Genomic DNA, 20,944 nt, shown 5'->3' with positions numbered 1-20,944 from the left:
GGTGCATGGAGCCTGCTTCTCCCTCTGCCTATGTCTCTTCCTCACTCTCTCTCTCTCTCTCTCTGTGTGACTATCATAAAATAAATAAAAATTAAAAAAATTAAAAGTTTTGTACTGGTGTACAAATATAGATCAATGGAACAGAATAGAAAGTATAAGAAGGACCCAAATACACATAGGAAACTAAAGTATAATAAAGTCAGCATTTCATATCAGTAGAGTTAAAATGAATTATTTGCCATATGATGTTAGAACAACTGGAAAACCATCTGGCAAAAAATAAAGTTGTTTTCCTACCTCATAGACACACAAAAAATCAGAGATTTAAATATTAAAATGAAGCCACAAATATTCTAGAAGAAAATATTGGGCAATTTTTTCGTCATTCATAAAACAAAAATCTAAGTTGAGCATTCTAAAACTTCAGAATGTTCTCATAAACATATTCCACAATAAAAGACTAATGACAAATGGGACAATATTTGTACTTTATATCACAGTTAAAGAGCTAATTTCCTTCAAATGTAAAGAGCTCCATAACACAGTAGAAAAATGGGCAAAGGATGTGAATAGATGGTTCACAAAAAAGGAAACTCATTATAGTTCCTGAACTTATGAAAAGATATTCACTATCACTTATAGTAAGAGAAGTGGAAATGAAAGCTACAATGAGGTACCATCTTCTGCTTTTAAGACTGGCAAAGAACAAAAAATTAGCTAACATCCCTGTTGTTGAAAATACAGGAACACAGCATCCTCATCCACATGAGGAGGAGTCGGGAAGGGGTGAGGATGGTTAGTAAACTTGGCACAAGGTATATGGAGGGCTCTGCCTATCAAAATAAAAAAAATAAATAAATGGGCACTTTGGGTCAGTCATTCCTTCCTAGAGACACACACAAATGAAATTATATAAATACAAGAATATTCACTACAGTAAAATGAGATATTTAAGAATACTCATTGCAGCATTATTTATAATAGAAAACTATAGAAAACAACCTAAGTGCTAATGAGTAGGGGATTTGTAAAAAGAATTAAAATACAACGAAACAAAGTAGCCACTGGAAGAATGAAGAGGTACTAATATGTACTGATCTATGAAAATGTCCATATTGTTATATGAAAAAAGTACAAAATTGTATTTGTAGTATGCTTTGTATATATTAATATAAAATATTTCTGAAAAAGGTTACACAAGAAATTGGTAATAGTACTTTTATCTAGAGAGATGATCTGAGTGGCTGGGGGATAAACAGGAGTAAGAAGGTGTCCCCCCGCTCCTTTTTAAAGATTTATTTATTTATTATTTGAGAGAGAGGTGTGGGGGGGGGCAGAGGAAGAGGGAGAGAAAGTCCCAAGCAGATGCCCCACTGAGTGAAGAGCCTGATGCAAGGCTTGATCTCAGGACCCAGAGATCACAACCTGAGCCGAAACTAAGAGTTGGATGCTTAATCAACTGCATACCCAGGTGCCTTGGAAGGTGTCCCTTTTACTTTCTACTTTTCTTCTGGGGAGGAAAACTTTTTGAAAAATTGGAACTCTAAGTCCAGATGATTTGGAACCAAATTTACACTGCCATTGTGGTGCAGAAGTCCTGAGCTGAGAAACCTACAGAAAACTTTGGTCCAGAATTGGAACATCCCCACAGGGACCCAGAAGAAGATAATGGAAATGACCTCACATGAACACCTTTGCCACTCAGGGCACCATCACCAGCTGGGCTCAGAGGTATTTCCCAGCCAGTATTCTTTTGAGTCATCAGATTTCTCCATTTATTCTACTGTATGATTTTCCTATCCCTGGATCTCTGATGTTTTTTTAAGCCACTGTGGTAGCCACAGTGACAGAAGGGTGGCCTCATGGTTCTCAGATCTAGTCCTGATAAGTTTCATCATGCCTGGTGCCATCTGGCTCCATATTCTCTCCATTTCCCATCTCATGTTTGTGCTCCAGTTCTTTCTGACTATAACCTAGCATTTACTTGGGCATTTCTCCACAATGATTCTACTTTTATAGCCTGGTTAAGTTGTTTTTAGCTTGTCTCAGGTAAACTTCTTTTCTTTTTTTTTTAATTTTTATTTATTTTTTTTATTTATTTATGATAGTCACAGAGAGAGAGAGAGAGAGAGGCAGAGACACAGGCAGAGGGAGAAGCAGGCTCCATTCACTGGGAGCCCGATGTGGGATTCGATCCCAGGTCTCCAGGATCGCGCCCTGGGCCAAAGGCAGGCGCTAAACCGCCTGCGCCACCCAGGGTTCCCGGTAAACTTCTTTTCTAATATAACCCTGTCCCAGGACCTTCCTAGCTTGGTGTAATTGCCCCAGACAAGTATGGGAGTAGAGAGACCGACTGAATAAAGCTTCTTTCTCCAAGACACTTGGTCCCAGGGATTCTCCACTACCCCCTGAACCCCCACTCCCATCACACTCTTTTACTTCTCAGTTTCAGTGGTGGTCCTGGGAGAGTTTCTCTACTCCCTCTCTCCACCTTTACCTTTAGCTTCATAGCTGCTTGTGATAGCAGAGAGTAAAGAATGATTCAGGGAGTACACATTTTTTTCTTCTACCAAAGGGCTGCTCTCCCAAGATTTTCTACTGAATTTGAGCTAGGTATGCTGCAACTGACCTGACATTTTCTCTGCATTTTCCTTAACTCTATTGATGTCATTCTGCAAGGAGGTAATGAGTTCAGCATGTTGTCCACTCCCTACATTCTTATATTCTTCCCAGTATTCCTTTTCACTGAGTTTCTCAAGAAATAGTTTCTCAGCATTAGTTATTTGCATGCGCATATCTGTTGAAAGAAAATCGAGACATCATGTCATTTCCATTGTTCTTGCAACCATTATACATTGCAATCAGATTTTATGAAGTTAAGATCTGAAAGGTCTGATACTAAAATGCTATTAATTCATAAATGCAATTTTTAAACTACAATTAAAGGAAATCTAAGCTATTTTAACTATTTTCCATCCCTCAGGATTCATAACCCAAGTAAAATTAAACTTTCAAATATAAAACAGACATGTGGTTTTAGGCTATGACTGATAAGGTAATAGACTATCTATATGCCTAGGAACCCACAAGCTTAAATTAATCCTATGATAAGCTTGATTAGCGTCCTATTTTGTATAATATATTATATCAAATGTACTTTTTATTGATAAATTGACATTTTTCTGACCATTATGCCCTCTGGACAAAGTGACGTCAACTTATATCATGTGCTGTCCTTGGCAACCATTTTTATAAATAAATAGGTTGATTCCATCATCTAAATTTCATTGTTTGGGCTTCCTTGTGAAATGATACCATATGATAGTTATAGCAACATGTCTTCCCCTGCCTCCACTTATTAAGGCCTTCAGAGTGAAAGATAAATTCTCTAGTAAAATATGTACAAATATTGAGCTATCTCCACTGTGTAAACTTTCAGTTTTCTCTGGTGCATTTGCTAAACATGGTATTCTACTCAATCTTTAGGCTGGTCTCTTGCTTCTAAGATTTTATTTTATTTATTTATTATTAAGATTTTATTTATTTACTCATGACACACACACACACACACACACACACACACAGAGGCAGAGACACAGGCAGAGGGAGAAGCAGGCTCCATGCAGGGAGCCTGATGTGGGACTCGATCCCGGGACTCCAGGATGACACCCTGGGCTGAAGGCAGGCACTTAACCACTGAGCCATGCAGGGATCCCCACTTCTAAGATTTTAGAATGAGGTCTGACAAAGATCAAGGTACGATGAACTTAATGTCCTTTTGGCTCAATGCTGCACACCGTCTTGTTTGAGAGCTCCCTGAAGGCAAGACCACATCTTATTCTTCTCTATAAAACCAGCACTTAGCACAGAGTCTGGTATCAATTGGTGCTCAATAATGTCTAGGGAATGGCTAAAGCATTCCAAACAGGCCAGAGGGATGTTCTTCAGTATAGAGGGCCAGAAGGACTCCAGACATGTCTTTTCCCAAAGATGTAAATCAGATAATATATTTTTAAATCCCTTAATAAATGGCACTAGTTATTGCCATGGAACAGTTAATACTGCTACAACCTACCTGATGAGCTATCCTGTTATTTGATTAGCCTGCTGCTGTCTCAGCCCTGTGCCACATTCGGCCTCTGAGGGGAGGGTTGGTTAATGTCACTGAAGATTTTGAAAGAGAGGTGGGTGTAGTGGCTGTTGTTCTGCTTTCCCAGATCTCATCTCCCTTGCCTTCTCCTACCTCCTGTCAAATAAGTAGGCCAATTACCGGGGCCCCTTCTCCTGGCTGTAGGGATTTGCCCAGGGGGGAACAATGTCTCAAGCTAGGGACATGCTCAGAGTCCTTCCCTGGAAATACTTTCACTGGAACTGGTGGAAAGCATGTCTCTTCTGTCTCTATTTAGGTTAAAAGGATGTAAGGTGAGAGGCGTCCATGGTCAAAGTTCTAGTCTCATGGGGACAACAGTCTCAGAAAAAGGAGCCAACTTTCTGGGGAAGACAGAGAGAGAAGAGGGGCAAGGAAGGTGGTGAGGGGAGAGAAAGAGGGAGAGGCAGAGGAGGTTAAAAAAAAAAAAAGGCCAAGATCTGACAGCAGGTGAGGCTCCAGATCCAGGTCGGTAGTGCACGCTGCCTTTAGTGCACACTGCCTATCCTGTTTCGTTATATGAAAAAATTAGCATCCTCTTTATGCTTGGGCTAGTTTGGATTAAATTTTTATCCATGCAACTGAAGAGTCCTAACTAAAAGTTGTAAAAAAAAAAAAGGGGGGGGGTTATTACTACTTCTCAAACCTTACTATGCATAGGAATCCCCCAGGATCTTGTCTCAAAGCAGACTCTAGTTCAGTAGCTCTGGATGGGCCTGAGATTCTGCACTGCAATGAGCTGCCAAATGAAGCTGCTGCTGCTACACTGCATACCCAATGGGGTTACGGTGGCTACCTGGTACATAACAGAACTGCTTCAGAAAGCCTCTGCACATACACCTGTCCTCTCACTTTCCCGCATCTGCAGGCTCCTTTCATTCCTGGACCACCTGACGTGAGCAGTCCTCCTCTGCTGCGCTCTGGTCACCCAGCTTGGCCCCCGTCTTGTATGACACACAAATCCCAGCACTCAGCCCAAACCACAAACAGGCACACTCTCAGCTAGCTGGGCTCATTTCCCTGTGAGGGCAGTTTAGTGAGCACATCTGAGTATCCTTTGTGGTCTCACTCCTACCTCAAGGGACTTATTAAAGTCCTGCTTCCAAACATAAGTGTAGGTCTCCTGGAGAGGAGCCCTGCAAAATCCAGTATCTACCACCTTATGACATCACCACTGCCCATAAAGGGACAAGTCAGAACAGGCTTTTGGGAACAGTTGTGGAGACCCCTAAAAATGAAGTTTTCTGATTGATGTTTGGGCTTGGCAACTATTTCATTCAAAACCACAAATATTTACAGATGGTGTGCTTGCTCTGTGTAAAGTGCTTAGATGAGTAGGCTCTCTGAACCACTTGGAGAAATTCAGGCAATCTAGTCCTCATTTAGCCTTCCAGCTCCTAGTACTGCTTCCTGAGAACACTCACATTTCTTCCCCAAGTTCTCCAGCTTCCTAGCTGAGATAGTATTTTTAGAGGTTCTGGCAAAAGTAGTTTGGGAAATCTTGAGCAGCAGGTTTAGGACAAAGGAATGAAAAAAATTTTTAAATGCATGTGTTAAAACTGTGTCTGACTTATCCGCAGGACCATGGTATTTCCTAAACCCATGGCAAGAGTAGGTCCTGGGTCTTTCATCTTCTGCAACCTAGCATCATTTCTGTCCACGTCCTCCCAATCTTCCCCCTTGCCAACTCTCATCCCTCCTTTCCCATCAAAATGGGGGGCTTAGCTTCCTTAGTGATACTGGTGGGAGGGGAGGCTTCATGACAATATTCACATTATTCTCAAGTCTGAACTGAGGCTGAAGCCAAAGAGGCCGCCAGATGACAGAATTTCCCTTAAGAAAGAACAAATCTCCTCCTGCAAGAAATTCAGGGTGGTAGCTAACAGGCTGTTTGTCTGATGTCAAAAGCCAGGTGGTTTTCTTCTGTCTCTGATTTTGATCAGTGCCCTTCCTCCTCCTCCTCACTTGGTTTCAGTAGCTCTGCCCACTTGTGACTTCCCTCACACATGTGTGTGCTTGTGGTGGTAACGCTCTCATCTGGAACATGTTCACAGCATTTTGAACATACTAGGAGACAAAAGCATGAACATATTCAAGAAATAACTCAGTTCCTAAGTCACCTTTCAAGTTTTCTTCCTGGTCTCTCTCAAACTTCCATTTTTCCTTCATTGCTTTTTCAACATCTTCTCTTGTGACAACTGGTAACCCCTCTGACTTCTCTTCACTCAGCTCCTTTAGAAGGTTCTGTATGTGCCAAGTCTGCTCATCCTTCAAGCGTTTGTTCTGTTGTGAAAATCAACAGTAGGTAATTACAACTGCTCAAGTATTTACATTGATTTGCCTCAAAACAGAGTTGCACATTAAGGCTTACAAAATGAGGAAAAAACAATGACATAGGTTTATACAATATCTCTAAGAGCTTAAGGAACATGGAAGACGCAAAATAAAATTAAACCCATCAACACAGTAACTATTGGATAGAAAGTTACATTTGAAAAATTGTGTTAGTAATCTCCCAGTCTATGGCCCTATCATAGGGTCAGTGAACATTAAAGTTAGGGAACCCCAGGTGGCTCAGCGGTTTGGTGCCTGCCTTCAGCCCAGGGCTTATCCTGAAGTCCTGGGATCGAGTCCCACGTCGGGCTCCCTGCATGGAGCCTGCTTCTCCCTCTGCCTATGTTTCTGCCTCTCTCTTTCTCTGTGTGTGTCTTTCATGAATAAATAAATAAAAATCTTAAAAAGAAAATAAAGTTAGACTTTGGAGGCCGATTTTGTCAGTCTCCCACTACAACCATTCTTCTCCAGCAATCATCATTCATTTGGTCAGTATTTATGGAGCATCTACCATGTGCCAGGTGGTCTTCTAGACACTAAGAATACATCAGTGAACACTATATATAAAATACAGCAGCCCCTTCTCTTTGCTATAGGGATTTGTCCAGAGGGAGCACGTGCCTCAAGCTAGGAACACGCTCAGAGTCCTTCCCTGGATATTCACTGAAACTGGTGGAAAACAGGCCTTTTTTTTGTCTCCGTTTCAAGGTTAAAAGGATGTAAGGTGAGAAGTGTCCATGGTCAGAGTTCCAGCCTCATGGAGACAACAGCCTCAGAAAAAGGATGCTTCCATGGCAAAGATAAAAATTTAACCCAAAGTAAGCCTAAGCATGAAAAGGATATTAATTTTTTTACATAACCAAACAGAAAACACAGAATACTACACTGGACCAGAGCCTCACATGCTGTCAGATCTCAGCTTTAAAAAAATTTTAAACATCTGCTCTCTCCCCCCTTCTCTCTCATCCCCTCTCTTCTGCTCCTCTGTTTTCCCCCTTATCCCTCTTCCCACTCTGTCCTTCCCATGAAAGTTGGCTCCTTTGTAAAATGGTACAGCTACTCTGTCAAAAAGGATGCCAATTTCTTATAAAACTGAATGTTTGCTTACCATACCACTCAGCAACTGAGTTCTTTGGCATTTATCTCAGAGAAATTAAAGCTTACATTCACATAAAAGCCTGTACACAAATGTTTATAAAAGCTATATTTAGGGGATCCCTGGGTGGCGCAGCGGTTTAGCACCTGCCTTTGGCCCAGGGCGCGATCCTGGAGACCCGGAATCGAATCCCATGTCGGGCTCCCGGTGCATGGAGCCTGCTTCTCCCTCTGCCTGTGTCTCTGCCTCTCTCTCTCTCTCTCTGTGACTATCATAAATAAAAAATAAAAAATAAAAAAAGCTATATTTATCATAGCCAAATATGGGGAACAACTCACATGTCTCTCAATAGGTAAACGGTTAAATAAGTTGTGGTACCATCCATATCACAAAACAAAAATCAATAAAAGGAACCAACTAATGATACATGCAGCAAAATGAATCTCCAGAGAATTAAGCTGAATGAAAAAAGCCAATCTCCAAAGATTACTTACAAAGATTACTTACTAGTAAGTGATTTATATGACATTCTTAGAATAACAAAATTATAAATATGGAGAACATATTGATGGTTGCCAGGAGTTAATGAAGGGGTACAATTGGGAGGGAGGGAGTGGCTGTAAAAGGACATTATGAGAGATGCTTCTGTTGATGGAAATTGTCTATGTCTTGACTGTATCAATGTCAATATTGTTAATGTTAATATTCTACTTGTGATATTATACTATAGTTCTGTAATATGTTATAGGAAACCAGATTATGGGTATACAGGATCCCTCTGTATTATTTCTTATTTTTCTGCATTATTTCTTACAATTGCATACTAATCTATAATTATTTCAAAAAAGTTTAATTTAAAATATGGAGGTCAATCATTAATAGCAATTGATAAATAATATATTGCTCTTTTGTCAATTCTCAAATATTCCATTTTCTGGGAAATAAATTCATGTTTTGTTTTCTTATAAATAAACTGAATTGGGACACCTGGGTGGCTCAGCGGTTTAGCACCTGCCTTTGGCCCAGGGCATGATCCTGGAATCCCTGGATCAAGTCCCACATCAGGCTCCCTGTGTGGAGCCTGCTTCTCCCTCTGCCTGTGTCTCTGCCTCTCTCTCTCTCTTTCTCTGTGCCTCTCATGAATAAATAAATAATTAAAAAAATAAAATAAATTGAATTACTTTGGCTTGACTGAGTTATTTGAAAATGAAATATTTGTAGAAACTCGAATAATACCAATGGAAATATCTCTTGCCAAACTATTGCCCTGCTAATACTTTTTCCAAATATGGACTTTTCTATTTATTTTTGTTAGAAGATGGAAAATTCCTTTATCAAGTATAGTCTGAATACTAAAAAATATTTATCTGATTTTATTTATGTTAGCTAATTTTAGTAAGGCAACAATTGCCTCAAAATCAATTCCAGCTCTAAAATAGGCAAAGAAAATCCAAAGATAGTGATCATTTAAAAACTACTACATATAATTCATAAAGAAATAATGTATAATCAATCATACTACATATAATTCATAAAGAAATAATGTGTAATCAATCAATACATTTTTCTTTTACCTTTCACACTTAGCACAATAGTTGTCGAAGTGAATGCAGTCCTCTTAGATCAAATTTTTAACACAATGACTATTCTTTTCAAACGTATATTTTTATTTATAAATTAAAAATAGTATCACATGTCCTAAAAATGTAATTGACTGTTGCATAAATGTGACTAAACATATTTGGTATTATATGTAAATTTAAAAACCTCTATATTAAACTTCCCAAGTCCTGTAGTGAATTTCAAATGGATGGGAAATGTGTCTGACAACATGTTACAAAATTCACTATATCTGAAAGATTATTTTGAGTGATATACTGGAATACAATTTAGTTAGATATATTTATCAATGTGTTAAAAAAGACATTTATCCTACAAAGTAAACGATTATTATTCAAAGTAAGAATAATTTTCACACCATAAAATAGAAGAAAGGAGACTCAATAGATAAGCTACAAAGAAAGGACTGATTTTTTTTAAATATTTTATTTATTAGTGAGAGAACATGGGGGGTGGGGGGGAATGGGCAGACAGAGAGAGAGAAGCAGACGGAGAGGGAGAAGCAGACTCCTCACTGAGCAAGGAGTCCTATGCAGGGTTCCATCCATCCTTAACTGACTGATTCACTCAGGCACCCCTGATTTTGTTTTGTTATAAGGCCATCTCATGGGATTTACCTTTTTAACTCTTTAAGATTCACAAGAGCAAGAACAGAAGTTGCCAAATTAGCACACAGAGTTCTCCCTTACTATGTCCCTGCCTTCCCCAATGATGACATCTTATATAACCAGAGAATATTATCAAACCTGAGAAATTGACAATGGTACAATATTATTAAGTAAATTAGATACTTTATTTGGATTTCACCAGTTTTTACATGTGCTCATTTTAATTTTTTTTGTGTGTATAAGTATGATGAAAATTTGTCATATATACATATGTGAATTATCACCATATAGATGACATTTGAAGCCATGGTGTTAGGTAAGATCTTTAGAGTTAAAGTGAAGACTTGAGATCAGAACTCTGGAAAATACTAATTTAGGGATAGGTCCAAAAAAAGAGCAATGAATGAGAAACATGAAATGGGTTGGTGAATAGTGGGGAATATCAAGGAGAGTGATGTCCTGGCAGCCAAAGAGAGAGGGTTTCAAGCTGACAGCAATGACTGCTGAAGGCACAAGGGGTAACAAGGACTAGAGAGAAGCCACTGGACTTGGCTAATTGGTCATTAATAACTTCTGCCTTAGCAGTTGTGGTGGAGTAGCAGGAGTAAAAGAATGAATCTGAGGTAAGGAAGTGGACACAGTGAACTACGAAATGTCTAATGAGGTAAGTGGAGCAGTGAATGCAGAAAGGAAGATAATAAACGAAGTGAGAGTCCAAACAAAACTCACACAAGAGAAGAGATAACTTGTAGGAAGGATGAAGCGGTATTTCTGATTTCTGACCTAAATGAAAAGAAGTGTGTCTTACTAATGAGTTATATTTAACTTAGCAATTAAATATCCATGACCTCAAAAATTTTTCCTTCCACAGGTGTTAGTGTGAATCAATAAATATTTATTGAGAACTTACTCATGCTGGACCCTTCCTGAGAAACAAAGGTTAAGTAAGATTTGATTGCTGTTCCCTAAATAGCTTTCAATTTAATAATAACATTTGTTTGCAGCATCCCAGCTTAGTTCGGGGGAATGAAACGGAGCTAGCCTAGAGAAGAGCATTCCGGGAAGATGAAACAGCCTGCATGAAGGTACAATAACCAGGGAGACTGGGTTTTTCCAAGATTTAAAAGAAGCAGTGGTAAGTGAAGGGTAGAACAACTGGAGATAAGGCAGGAGAGGTGAGCAGAGGTCAGATTTTGTAGGGCCTCAAAGATTTCAGTAAGGAGCGTGGATTTCATTTTCTGTACAATGGGCAGCCACTGTAGGGTTTTAAGCACTGAAAGATTTACAGTATCCGTGGGTTTGCACCGTGGAAAACGTACCCAACTGAAGAAAGATAGGGGAGAGGTGGTGGCAGCTTAAACTGCGACATTAGCAGCTTACACAGAGAGAAACAGATAAATATAGTTGCAGCTGGAGTCTGCCCCTCCATGCTCCTCACTGCTGGGTCCCCTGATGGCCCCAAAAGAAGGTGTAGGGCTATCCCATTCTTGGGTAAATCTCCATGAAAAGAAGAATTTTGTTTCTGGCTTCAAATGAGGGGCTATGGGAAAGAGATTCCTCAGTCTGGATCTGTTGTCCTTTGCACAACCAAATGTAAGTCTGAGGATGACACCAGAGTCCCAGTGGTGACCACTGGGGGAGGTGCATTGGTCCTGTGATGACAGCTCACTCCTCTCACATGCTGTGCATCCAGACACCTACACAAAAGTTCCCCTTTCCCTTCTCATCCACAGATCTGAGTTTCTGTTGGAGTCTAGTGACTGATCCTGGAGAACCCTGACAATTCAGGGTCACAGTTATATCACCACCATGGCAAGTCTAGCCCAATAAATGTTGCTGAATGAATGATCAGATTAGTTCTATTCGGAAGACAAGAATCCCCACGTTATTGGAGGCTCCATTAAAACTTATAGATATAGTCATTTCAGATGAAAGCCAAATAAAAATTATCTGCTTCTTAACTATTTCTGCCAATCTTTAGTCATGATAGTCATATACATGGCTTTGATATTCATTTCAATCTGTTTTTGTAAAAATATTGTATCGTCGTAAACAGTCACTTTAACAATTGAGATTATACTTTTCAAATAATATTTACATATGTATCCTCTGACAATCTAGAAGCAAAAAAGATACAGAAATTAAAAATAGAGAACCAATGTTTTGTCATTTGAAAAAATAAGAAATTAAAACATAAATGTGGTTCCAGGGGGGCACCTGGGTGGTTCAGTCGGTTGAGTGTCTGCCTTCGGCTCAGGTCATGATCCCCGGGTCCTGGGATCAAGTCCTGCATCAGGATCCCTCCTCAGTGGGGACCCTGCTTCTCCCTCTCCCCCGTTCCCCTCAATGCTTGTTCTCTCCCTCTCTCTCTCTCAAATAGTCTTTTAGAAAATGTGGTTTCTGAGCCTTAAAATTCTTGAACACAAGATCCAGGTCATCATGATCTAAATAACACAGCTCAAGCTGTCTTCCTTTGACATGGTAATTAATATAACAGGAACAGCGGTGCCCATTTGTCTTATATGTACCAAAACTTAGATTGTAAATATCAATTCCAAGCACTAAAGAGGATAATTTCCTAAAGTACATGTAATCATAATTCACAAATTTTTAAGGCATTTGTGTAAATGTTTAATAACTAGATATAAGCTTTAAATGTTATACTCACTCTTTCATGATACTTTTGGTTCTTTTCTCTAAGTCTCTTTATTTGAGCCATATATCGTTCTACTGCATTTTCCTTTATTTGACAGCTGATAATAAACAAAGATAAGATGTGTTACAATTACTCATCTAGGAAAATTCATGAGACAAATATAAACTATTTAGATTGAAATAAAGTATTAAATATATTATAAAAACACATTTAGGGGTAAGATACCTTCTTAAGTGATTTTTTTGTGTGTTTCTTTTTTTTTTAAGATTTTATTTATTTATTCATGAGAGACATAGAGAGAGAGAGAGGCAGAGACACAGGCAGAGGGAGAGGCAGGCCCCATGCAGGGAGCCCAATGTGGGACTTGATCCCGGGACTCCAGGATCACACCCTGGGCTAAAGGTGGCACTAAACTTCTGAGCCACCAGGGCTACCCTTTTTGTGTGTTTCTGAGTATACTTTACTCACTAAAATATATGTTGGAGAGATAACTTCAAGTTTTTTCCTATATCAATCCCCATTTGTATTTCACAGTCATAATTTGTATACTTTCTAATTATTTATAAATAATTCAGCTTAAAGGAAACCTAGGGAAGGGCACACAGAAAACATGTTCTCTAGAATTCTAAAAATTCAGACAAAAATGACAAGATAAAGACTTTATATAAGGGCAGACACACCTTCTTGAAATACTAAGATAAATGAGACATACCTCTGGTTCAAGTTCGTTAGTATGCCATCTCTTCTTTTTTTTAAATTTAATTTTATTTAAATTCAATTTGCCAACATATAGTATAACACCTAGTGCTCATCTCATCATGTGCCGTCCTTAGTGCCTGTCACCAGTTACCCTACCATCTCTTCTATAAATAATAAAGGTTTTTCTGGCACAAATACATTTCTTTCATACCCAACAAGTATTTGTTGGGCATCTGTCAGGTACAAAGGAGAGATTGAACAGTAGAGAAAGACTTTGGTATAGGCCATTTGATAGCTATCTGAAGTGCTATGTATCTCTATTTCTCTATTACCCTGCAAATCTTTTAACTTTAAATCTGAGACCAGGGATGCCTGGGTGGCTCAGCAGTTGATCACCTGCCTTTGGCTCATCCCGCAGTTCCAGGATCCCCTACATGGAGCTTGCTTCTCTCTCTGCCTATGTCTCTGCCTCTCTCCGTGTGTCTCTCATGAATAAATAAATCCTAAAAATAAATAAATAAATCTGAGACCAAAGTAACACAGTGGAAACAGCTTCACATAAACATCTTGTCTCCATTAAAACAAAGCAAAACAGTCACTGGGTGGCTCAGCGGTTTAGTGCCTGCCTTTGGCTCAGGGCGCGATCCTGGAGTTGCGGGATCGAGTCCCACGTTGGGCTCCCGGAATGGAGCTTTTGCTTGTGTCTCTGCCTCTCTCTCTCTCTCTCTCTCTCTCTCTATGTCTATCATGAATAAATAAATCAATAAATCTTAAAAAAAAGGCAAAACAAAAATACAGCATCTGTATGGTGTAGTGAACCTAGAGGTCATTACAAAATGACTCTTGTTTGCCATCACGTTCCTGTCACTTCTTACCTATATGCTCTCAGGCAAGTCACTTCTCTGAGCATCAATTTCCAACCTGTCAGTGGTGATAACAATACCTAGCTCTAATCCTTTAAAGATTAAAATAAGAATTGTATGTGAATGTTTCTAGGGTAAAGTAGGTGCTTAGGAAATTTCAGTTGAATCTGAATCTTATATCCTCTGCCCTTCCTCCAAAATATCATTTATATGTGTGACATTGTGTATTCAGTACAGAGTAAAATAAATCTCCTTCTTTCTCAATGATGAGAAAATGCACCATAAAAACAAAACAAGCAATTCCTTTAGTGGAAAAAGTGCTCTGTTTGGATACTGTGAAACTTGGACTTCAATACTGCTTCTCCACTGACTGCCCAAGGACTCTCAACCTCATTAGGCCATGGCTTACTTTTCTGGAAGTAAGAGAATTGAAGGTGATGAGCTCTACATTTTTTCAGTTCCGAAATTCTGCAGTTTACATTGATCATTGTTCCCTTTCATGCAGTCACACGGACAACCACATACAGCACAAATAAGATTTAATGAGCTGCTGCTCTGTGCCCAGTATTGTTTAGGGCATTATGGAGATAGTGTGGAACAATACTTCCATGATCCTTGCCCCCAAGGAGCTTACATTTCACTAAACAATAAAGAAGTAAACACCCAAGCATATTATTTACCTATTGTTATGGGGGAAATAACAGGCTATGATAAGGATACTAAACAGAAGGGACTACTATGCACAGGGTGGTTTCCAAACAGTAGTGGATATAAACCATGTTTTTTACTTCCCACCTAAAGCTTAGGTGTGGGGGCATCTGGGTAGGTCAGTCGGTTAAGTGTCTGCCTTCTGCTTGGGTCATGATCCTGGGGTCCTGGGATGGAACCCCACATAGGGCTCCCCCCTCAGCAAGGAGCCTGCTTTTCCTTCTCCCTCTGCTGCTTCCCCTGCTTGTGCTCTCTCTCTCCCTCCGTCAAATAGATAAATAAAATCTTAAAAAAAAAATAAAGCTTAGGTGTGCAAAAATTCTGAAAGAGTGCCTTCTCTATCTCCCATTTTTAAGGAGAAAAATTAAAATAATGTAAATGAGAATTATCTGAAAAAGGCTTATGCAAATTATACGATTATAAATATGGTAACTTAATTCACTCTCTGCATGGGTGAAGCAGGCAAATGAATCTCAAGTATATGGTGTCCATTGGTTGAGACTGAGTCTTTGCATGGTCTGGTTAACAGACTTATTCCTGGTTTCAGCTGAGAGGCTTCCTTGGTGATGACTGAGTGTGCAAAGATGGCTCTGGAGACTGCATTCAGCGCCAACCCCAGATCCTGCATGGCAGACGCTTATACTGAAAAATATTTCCCATTTATTTGAAATTCAAATTTAATTTGGCATCCTATAATTTTATTTGCTGTATCTGGCAATCCTACACTTAATCTACCACCCCTCCACTTAGAGCAGTCAGGAGCAAATGATGTGGGGCTTTGTCTTATGTTCCTTGTGAGCAGTTCAGAAAGATCTAAGAGTACTAGCAGGCCTCAGGGGCAATTCTGACTTGCCCCGAAGGTTTTGGTGGCTTTGTTGCCCCAACTGTGGCTCACATGGTAGGTGTAGGTCTAAGTCAGTTGAACCTTTCCTTGGAATCTACTTCAACTTCCATGGGTCTCATGAAGATGAAACTGCACTTTAGAACTCAACACTATTAGCCACTGTGGGAATTCAAGTCTCACTGTTCTCTATGTACCTTTTTCTTTTCATATCTCCTTTAGGTGCCATGGTAGTGCACATGTGACACTAAAAGTGTCAGTACTAAGTACTGAAGCAAATGCAATGATAAACTAATGAGATAATACATTTAAAGCAGTTTGAAAAGGATACACTATTCTAAAGCACAGTGATATGAAATGGTTAGTAATACAATGGGTTACTTTTCCCCTTCCTTCTCTGAATTATTAAGATGTTATTAATGTGTCAACTTTTTCCCTCCAGGCAATTTAACTGAAAATTCTGAGAAGGAAAACAAATAAATCTGGATTATTATTTTTTTTTTTCAGAGATAGAGAGTGAAAGCATGGGGTGGGAGGGGCTGAGGGAGAGGGAGAGAGAGTCCCAAGCAGACTCTGAGTTGAGCGCAGAGCCTGACATGGGGCTTATTCTCATAACCCCAAGATCATGACCTGAGTTGAAACCAAGAGTCAGACGCTTAACCGACTATGCCACCCAGGCACCCCTAATCTGAATGTTTTTTAAAAAATGTATACTTGTATCTATTTTTTAACCTATAATCATATCTACACCTATTTCTATATCTATATTCATACTCGTTGTAGAAAACTATGGGGAAAGCAAATATAAAGGAAAAAATAAAACCACAATTACCTAGAGATGATGATTATAGATTTTGCACTGGCAGTCTCAGCTCTTAACAAACAACCATAGAGGATCATGACGTTATATTCTTGGGACAGATTTTAAAAAAATGTTTAGTTGTCCAGAAATCATTGACTACCTACTATGTGCTCCCAGCTCTTTGTTAGATGAGATTATATAAGAGAAACATAAGATGCTGCCACAGAATATTTGGTCAATCTTTTCTCAGAAAGTGAGGGGTGTGTTTTGGTTATTTGTCATGTGACAAAAGTTCTGTCACCTGGGAACACATGGAGTGAGTCAAGTGTAACTAGCAGAGCATGGTAGAGCAAGGCCTTAACTGTTTCAGTCCATGAGATTATTTATTTAGTCTTAATTTTTTTTAAATTTTTATTTATTTATGATAGTCACACACAGAGAGAGAGAGAGGCAGAGACACAGACAGAGGGAGAAGCAGGCTCCATGCACCGGGAGCCCAACGTGGGATTCGATCCCGGATCTCCAGGATCGCACCCTGGGCCAAAGGCAGGCGCCAAACCGCTGTGCCACCCAGGGATCCCTATTTATTTAGTCTTAACAAAGGAAAGAACAAAAACATGAGATGTTCGATTTACATCTTGCACTAGGTCATGAGAATTTTTAAATGTTTGTCTCTTTGTAAACCTCTGTTAAAGAATAGAAATACTGGCCTCTGGCTGACCTAGAAGAGAAAGAAACAGTTATATTTGGATGTCATCAGTGTAAACCATAGGAACAAGTAGAGACCAGGTTGTATTCACAGAGCCTGGCTTTTTGTCCACCTCTCCAAAGATGAGATGAACAAGTTTTCCGTTATGCTGACAGATGGGTGCATGTAGTTTCTGGTTATAACTTAATGTCTCAAGTAGAAAATAAAAGGGAACTTTGTTGAAAGTCCCTTCCCATGGGTGTTTCTCTCTTAGTGTTCTGACCCATTCACTCACTGTCCTCTAAAGAGAATAGACAGGTAGATTTGGAGTTTCTCAAAAATAGGAGATGGATTTTTCTCTGAATGTTTAAAAAAAAACTCTTGGGGCGCCTCAGCAGTTCAGTTGGTTAAGCGTCCGCCTTTGGCTCAGGTCATGATCCCAGGGTCCTGGGATGGAGCCCCACATCAGGCTCCCTGCTCAGCAGGGAGTCTGCTTCTCCTTCTCCCCCTGCTCCTCCCCTTGCGCATGCTCTCTCTCACTGTCTCTATTTCTCTCTCTCTCTAATAAATAAAAATAAAATCTAAAAAACAAAAAACCAAAAAACCCCAAATCTCTTAAGGGCCAGCATCACAGGCTAGTCACCAGCATCACAGGTTCTGCACTTTCAGCCTTGTTCCCCCTTCCAATAATTTTCTATTCCCAAATCCCACATGTTCCACAGGGCTTGACTGATCTAACAGTTGCCTATATAGCAGCAGGTGGCTCCTACCCTCTCTCCCACATTTCTGCCTTCTCTCAGTTACTGGACTGTGAAAAGCTCTCCCTTACCCCAGCATCTTTTCCATAAGCCTTTCTCTCTTCCATTCTATGTCTCCATAACAACTGTTCCTCTTCCAGAGATCAGTTGCAATGCCACTTTCTCAAACAAGTTTTTCCTGACCCCTCTGACCATATCAAGACCTTTAGTTAAATTGTCGCACAACACCCTACACTTTTCTTTCATAATGTCTTAATTGTAGCTATGCAATTTTTTTTAAAGCTTGAAGTAGTTGTCCAATATCTGCCTCCCATGCCTCATCAGGCCAGGAACTAGGTGATCTGTTTGTTGCTGTCTTCCAGCACTTGCCTTGGACTTGGTAAACATTCAAGTATTTGTTCAGTAAAAGCATGAATGAAGTACATACTTTAAATATATATATATATTTAAAATTTTAATTCCAGTGCAGTTTTTCTGGCTGAATCATATACATATATATTATAATGAACATATAAACATATACATATATTATGTATAACTGTATATAAATATATAGAGAGATACATATATATATTATCCATTCTGCTTTATCCATTCATCTATTGATGGACACTTGGGCTGCTTCCATAGTTTGGCTATTGTAAATAATGCTGCAATAAACATAGGGGTGTGTGTATCCCTTTGAATTAGTGTTTTTATATTTTTTGAGTAGCGTAATTACTGAACTGTAGAATAGTCTATTTTTAACCTTCATACTGTTTTCCACAGTGGCTAGATCAGTTTGCATTCCTACCAACAGTGGATGATTTTCCTTTTCTTCACATGAAGAAAGGAAAAAATACATCATTGTATTTTTGATGTTAGCCATTCTAACAGGTGTGAGGTGATATCTCATTGTAGTTTTGATTTGCATTTTCTGATGGATGAGTGATGTTGAGCATCTTTTCAAGTGTCTGTTGACCATCTGAATATCTTCTTTGGAGAAATGTTTGCTCATGTCTTCTGCCAATTTTTAATTGGATTTGTGCGTGTGTGTGTGTGTGTGTGTGTGTGTTCAGTTGTATCAGTTCTTTATATATTTTGGATACTAACTCATTATTGGATGTCATTTGTGAGTATCTTCTATTTAGTAGGTTACCTTTTAGTTTTGTTCATTGTTTCTTTTGCTGTGCAGAGCTTTTTATTTTGATGTAGTCCCAATAGTTTATTTTTGCTTCTATTTCCTTTGCTTCAGGAGACATAGCCAGAAAAATGTTGCTATGGCCAAAGTTAGAGAAATTACTGTCTATGCTCCCTTCTAGGATTTTTATAGTTTCAGGTCTCACACTTAAGTCCTTAATCCATTTTGAGCTTATTTTTATGTATGATGTGAGAGGGTGGTTTTCATTCTTTGCATGTGGTTGTGCTGTTTTTCAACACCATGTATCAAAGAGATCTCTTTTTCTTCTATTGTGTATATTCTTGCCTCATTTGTCAAAAATTGGTTGATCATATAAGCATCGATTTATTTCTGAGCACTCTATTCTGTGCTATTGATCTATGTGTCTATTTTTGTGCCAATACCATATTGTTTTGGTTACTACTGCTTTGTAGTATATCTTGAAATCTGGGATTGTGATACCTCCAGTGTTGTTCTTTTTCACGATTGCTTTGGCTATTCAGGGTCTTTTGTGGTTCCATACAAATTTTAGGATTATTTGTTCTAGTTCCGTGAAAAATGCTATTGGAATTTGATAGGGATTTCATTAAATGTGTAGATTGCTTTAGGTAGCATGGATATTTTAACAATATTTGTTCTTCTAATTCATGAGCATGGAATATCTTTCCATTTGTTTGCATCACCTACAATTTCTTTCATCAATGTTTTATAGTTTTCTGAGTACAGGTCTTTTACCTCCTTTGTTAAGCTTACACCTAGCTATTTTATTCTTTTTGGGGCATTTGTAAATGGGGTGGCTTTCTTAATTTCTCTGTCTACTGCTTCATTATTAGTGTATAGAAATGCAACAGATTTCTGTATAGTGATTTTGTATCCTGTGACTTTCTTGATTTCGTTTGTCATTTCTAGTAGGTTTTTGGTGGAATCTTTAGTATTTTTCTATACATATAGCATCATGTCATTTGCAAATAGTGAAAATTTTACTTCTTCCTTACCAATATGGATGCCTTTTATTTCTTTTTGTCTGATTGCTGTGGCTAGGACTCTGGAATAAAAGTGGTGAGAGTGGACATCCCTATCTTTTTCCTGACCTTAGGGGAAAAGCTCTCAGTTTTTCACTACTGGGTATGGTGTTAGATGAGCTGTTTTCATACATAGCCTTTGTTATATTGAGGTATGTTCTTTCCAAACCTACTTTGTTGAGGGTTATGAAGTACATTCTTATATGAAAAGGACTGAAATGAATTCATTTCCTTCCTAAGACTTATACATTAAAAACCTACCTCGTGCCAAAAACTGAGGTTCAAAACCTCAGCAGGGATTTACTATCTATGAATTGGATAAAACATAAGCATAGAATATGTATTACCTCTAGTTTTGTCTCCAGCTCCTGGGAGTGAGACACTAAGAAATATTTTCATTAAAAATAATTGTATCGGGGATACCTGGGTGGCTCAGCGGTTTGGTGCCTGCCTTTGGCCCAGGGCGCGATCCTGGAGTCCCGGGATCGAGTTCCATGTCAGGCTCCCAGCATGGATCCTGCTTCTCCCTCCTCCTGTGTCTCTGCCTCTGTGTGTGTGTGTGTGTGTGTGTGTGTGTGTGTCTATCATAAATAAATAAATAAATTCTTAAAAAAATTTAAAAATTAAAAAAAAATTGTATCAGGGGGATCCCTGGGTGGCTCAGTGGTTTAGCGCCTGCCTTTGGCCCAGGGCTTGGTCCTGGAGTCCCAGGATCGGGTCCTGCGTTGGGCTCCCTGCATAGAGCCTGCTTCTCCCTCTGCCTGTGTCTCTGCCTCTCTCTCTCTGTGTGTGTCTCTCATGAATAAATAAATAAAATCTTTTAAAAAATAATTGTATCATTTGGATTTTATCTGTAGCCATTGGAGATAATGCTCATTGGAATGTCTAGAAATGAACTCTTCTATAAATGTATGCTAACTATTCCATGTTACAGTAAACCTAT

General features: G+C 39.0%; 1 protein-coding gene across 1 annotated transcript in view; it reads right to left on the bottom strand.

Moving 5' to 3' along the window:
• The window catches only part of CCDC83 (coiled-coil domain containing 83), a 48,675-nt gene that overhangs the window by 20,944 nt on the left and 6,787 nt on the right, over window positions 1–20,944 (bottom strand). The window contains exons 3-5 of the mRNA XM_055320709.1: window positions 12,474–12,558; window positions 6,268–6,430; window positions 2,630–2,797 (exon numbers count right to left, since the gene is read on the bottom strand). Of these exons, the coding sequence (XP_055176684.1) occupies window positions 2,630–2,797; window positions 6,268–6,430; window positions 12,474–12,558 (416 nt within the window). The remainder of the gene's footprint in view (window positions 1–2,629; window positions 2,798–6,267; window positions 6,431–12,473; window positions 12,559–20,944) is intronic.

Source organism: Nyctereutes procyonoides, unplaced genomic scaffold (assembly GCF_905146905.1).
Source record: "Nyctereutes procyonoides isolate TBG_1078 unplaced genomic scaffold, NYPRO_anot_genome, whole genome shotgun sequence".
Lineage (NCBI taxonomy): Eukaryota > Metazoa > Chordata > Mammalia > Carnivora > Canidae > Nyctereutes > Nyctereutes procyonoides.
This window is presented reverse-complemented; position numbering and strand designations above follow the sequence as displayed.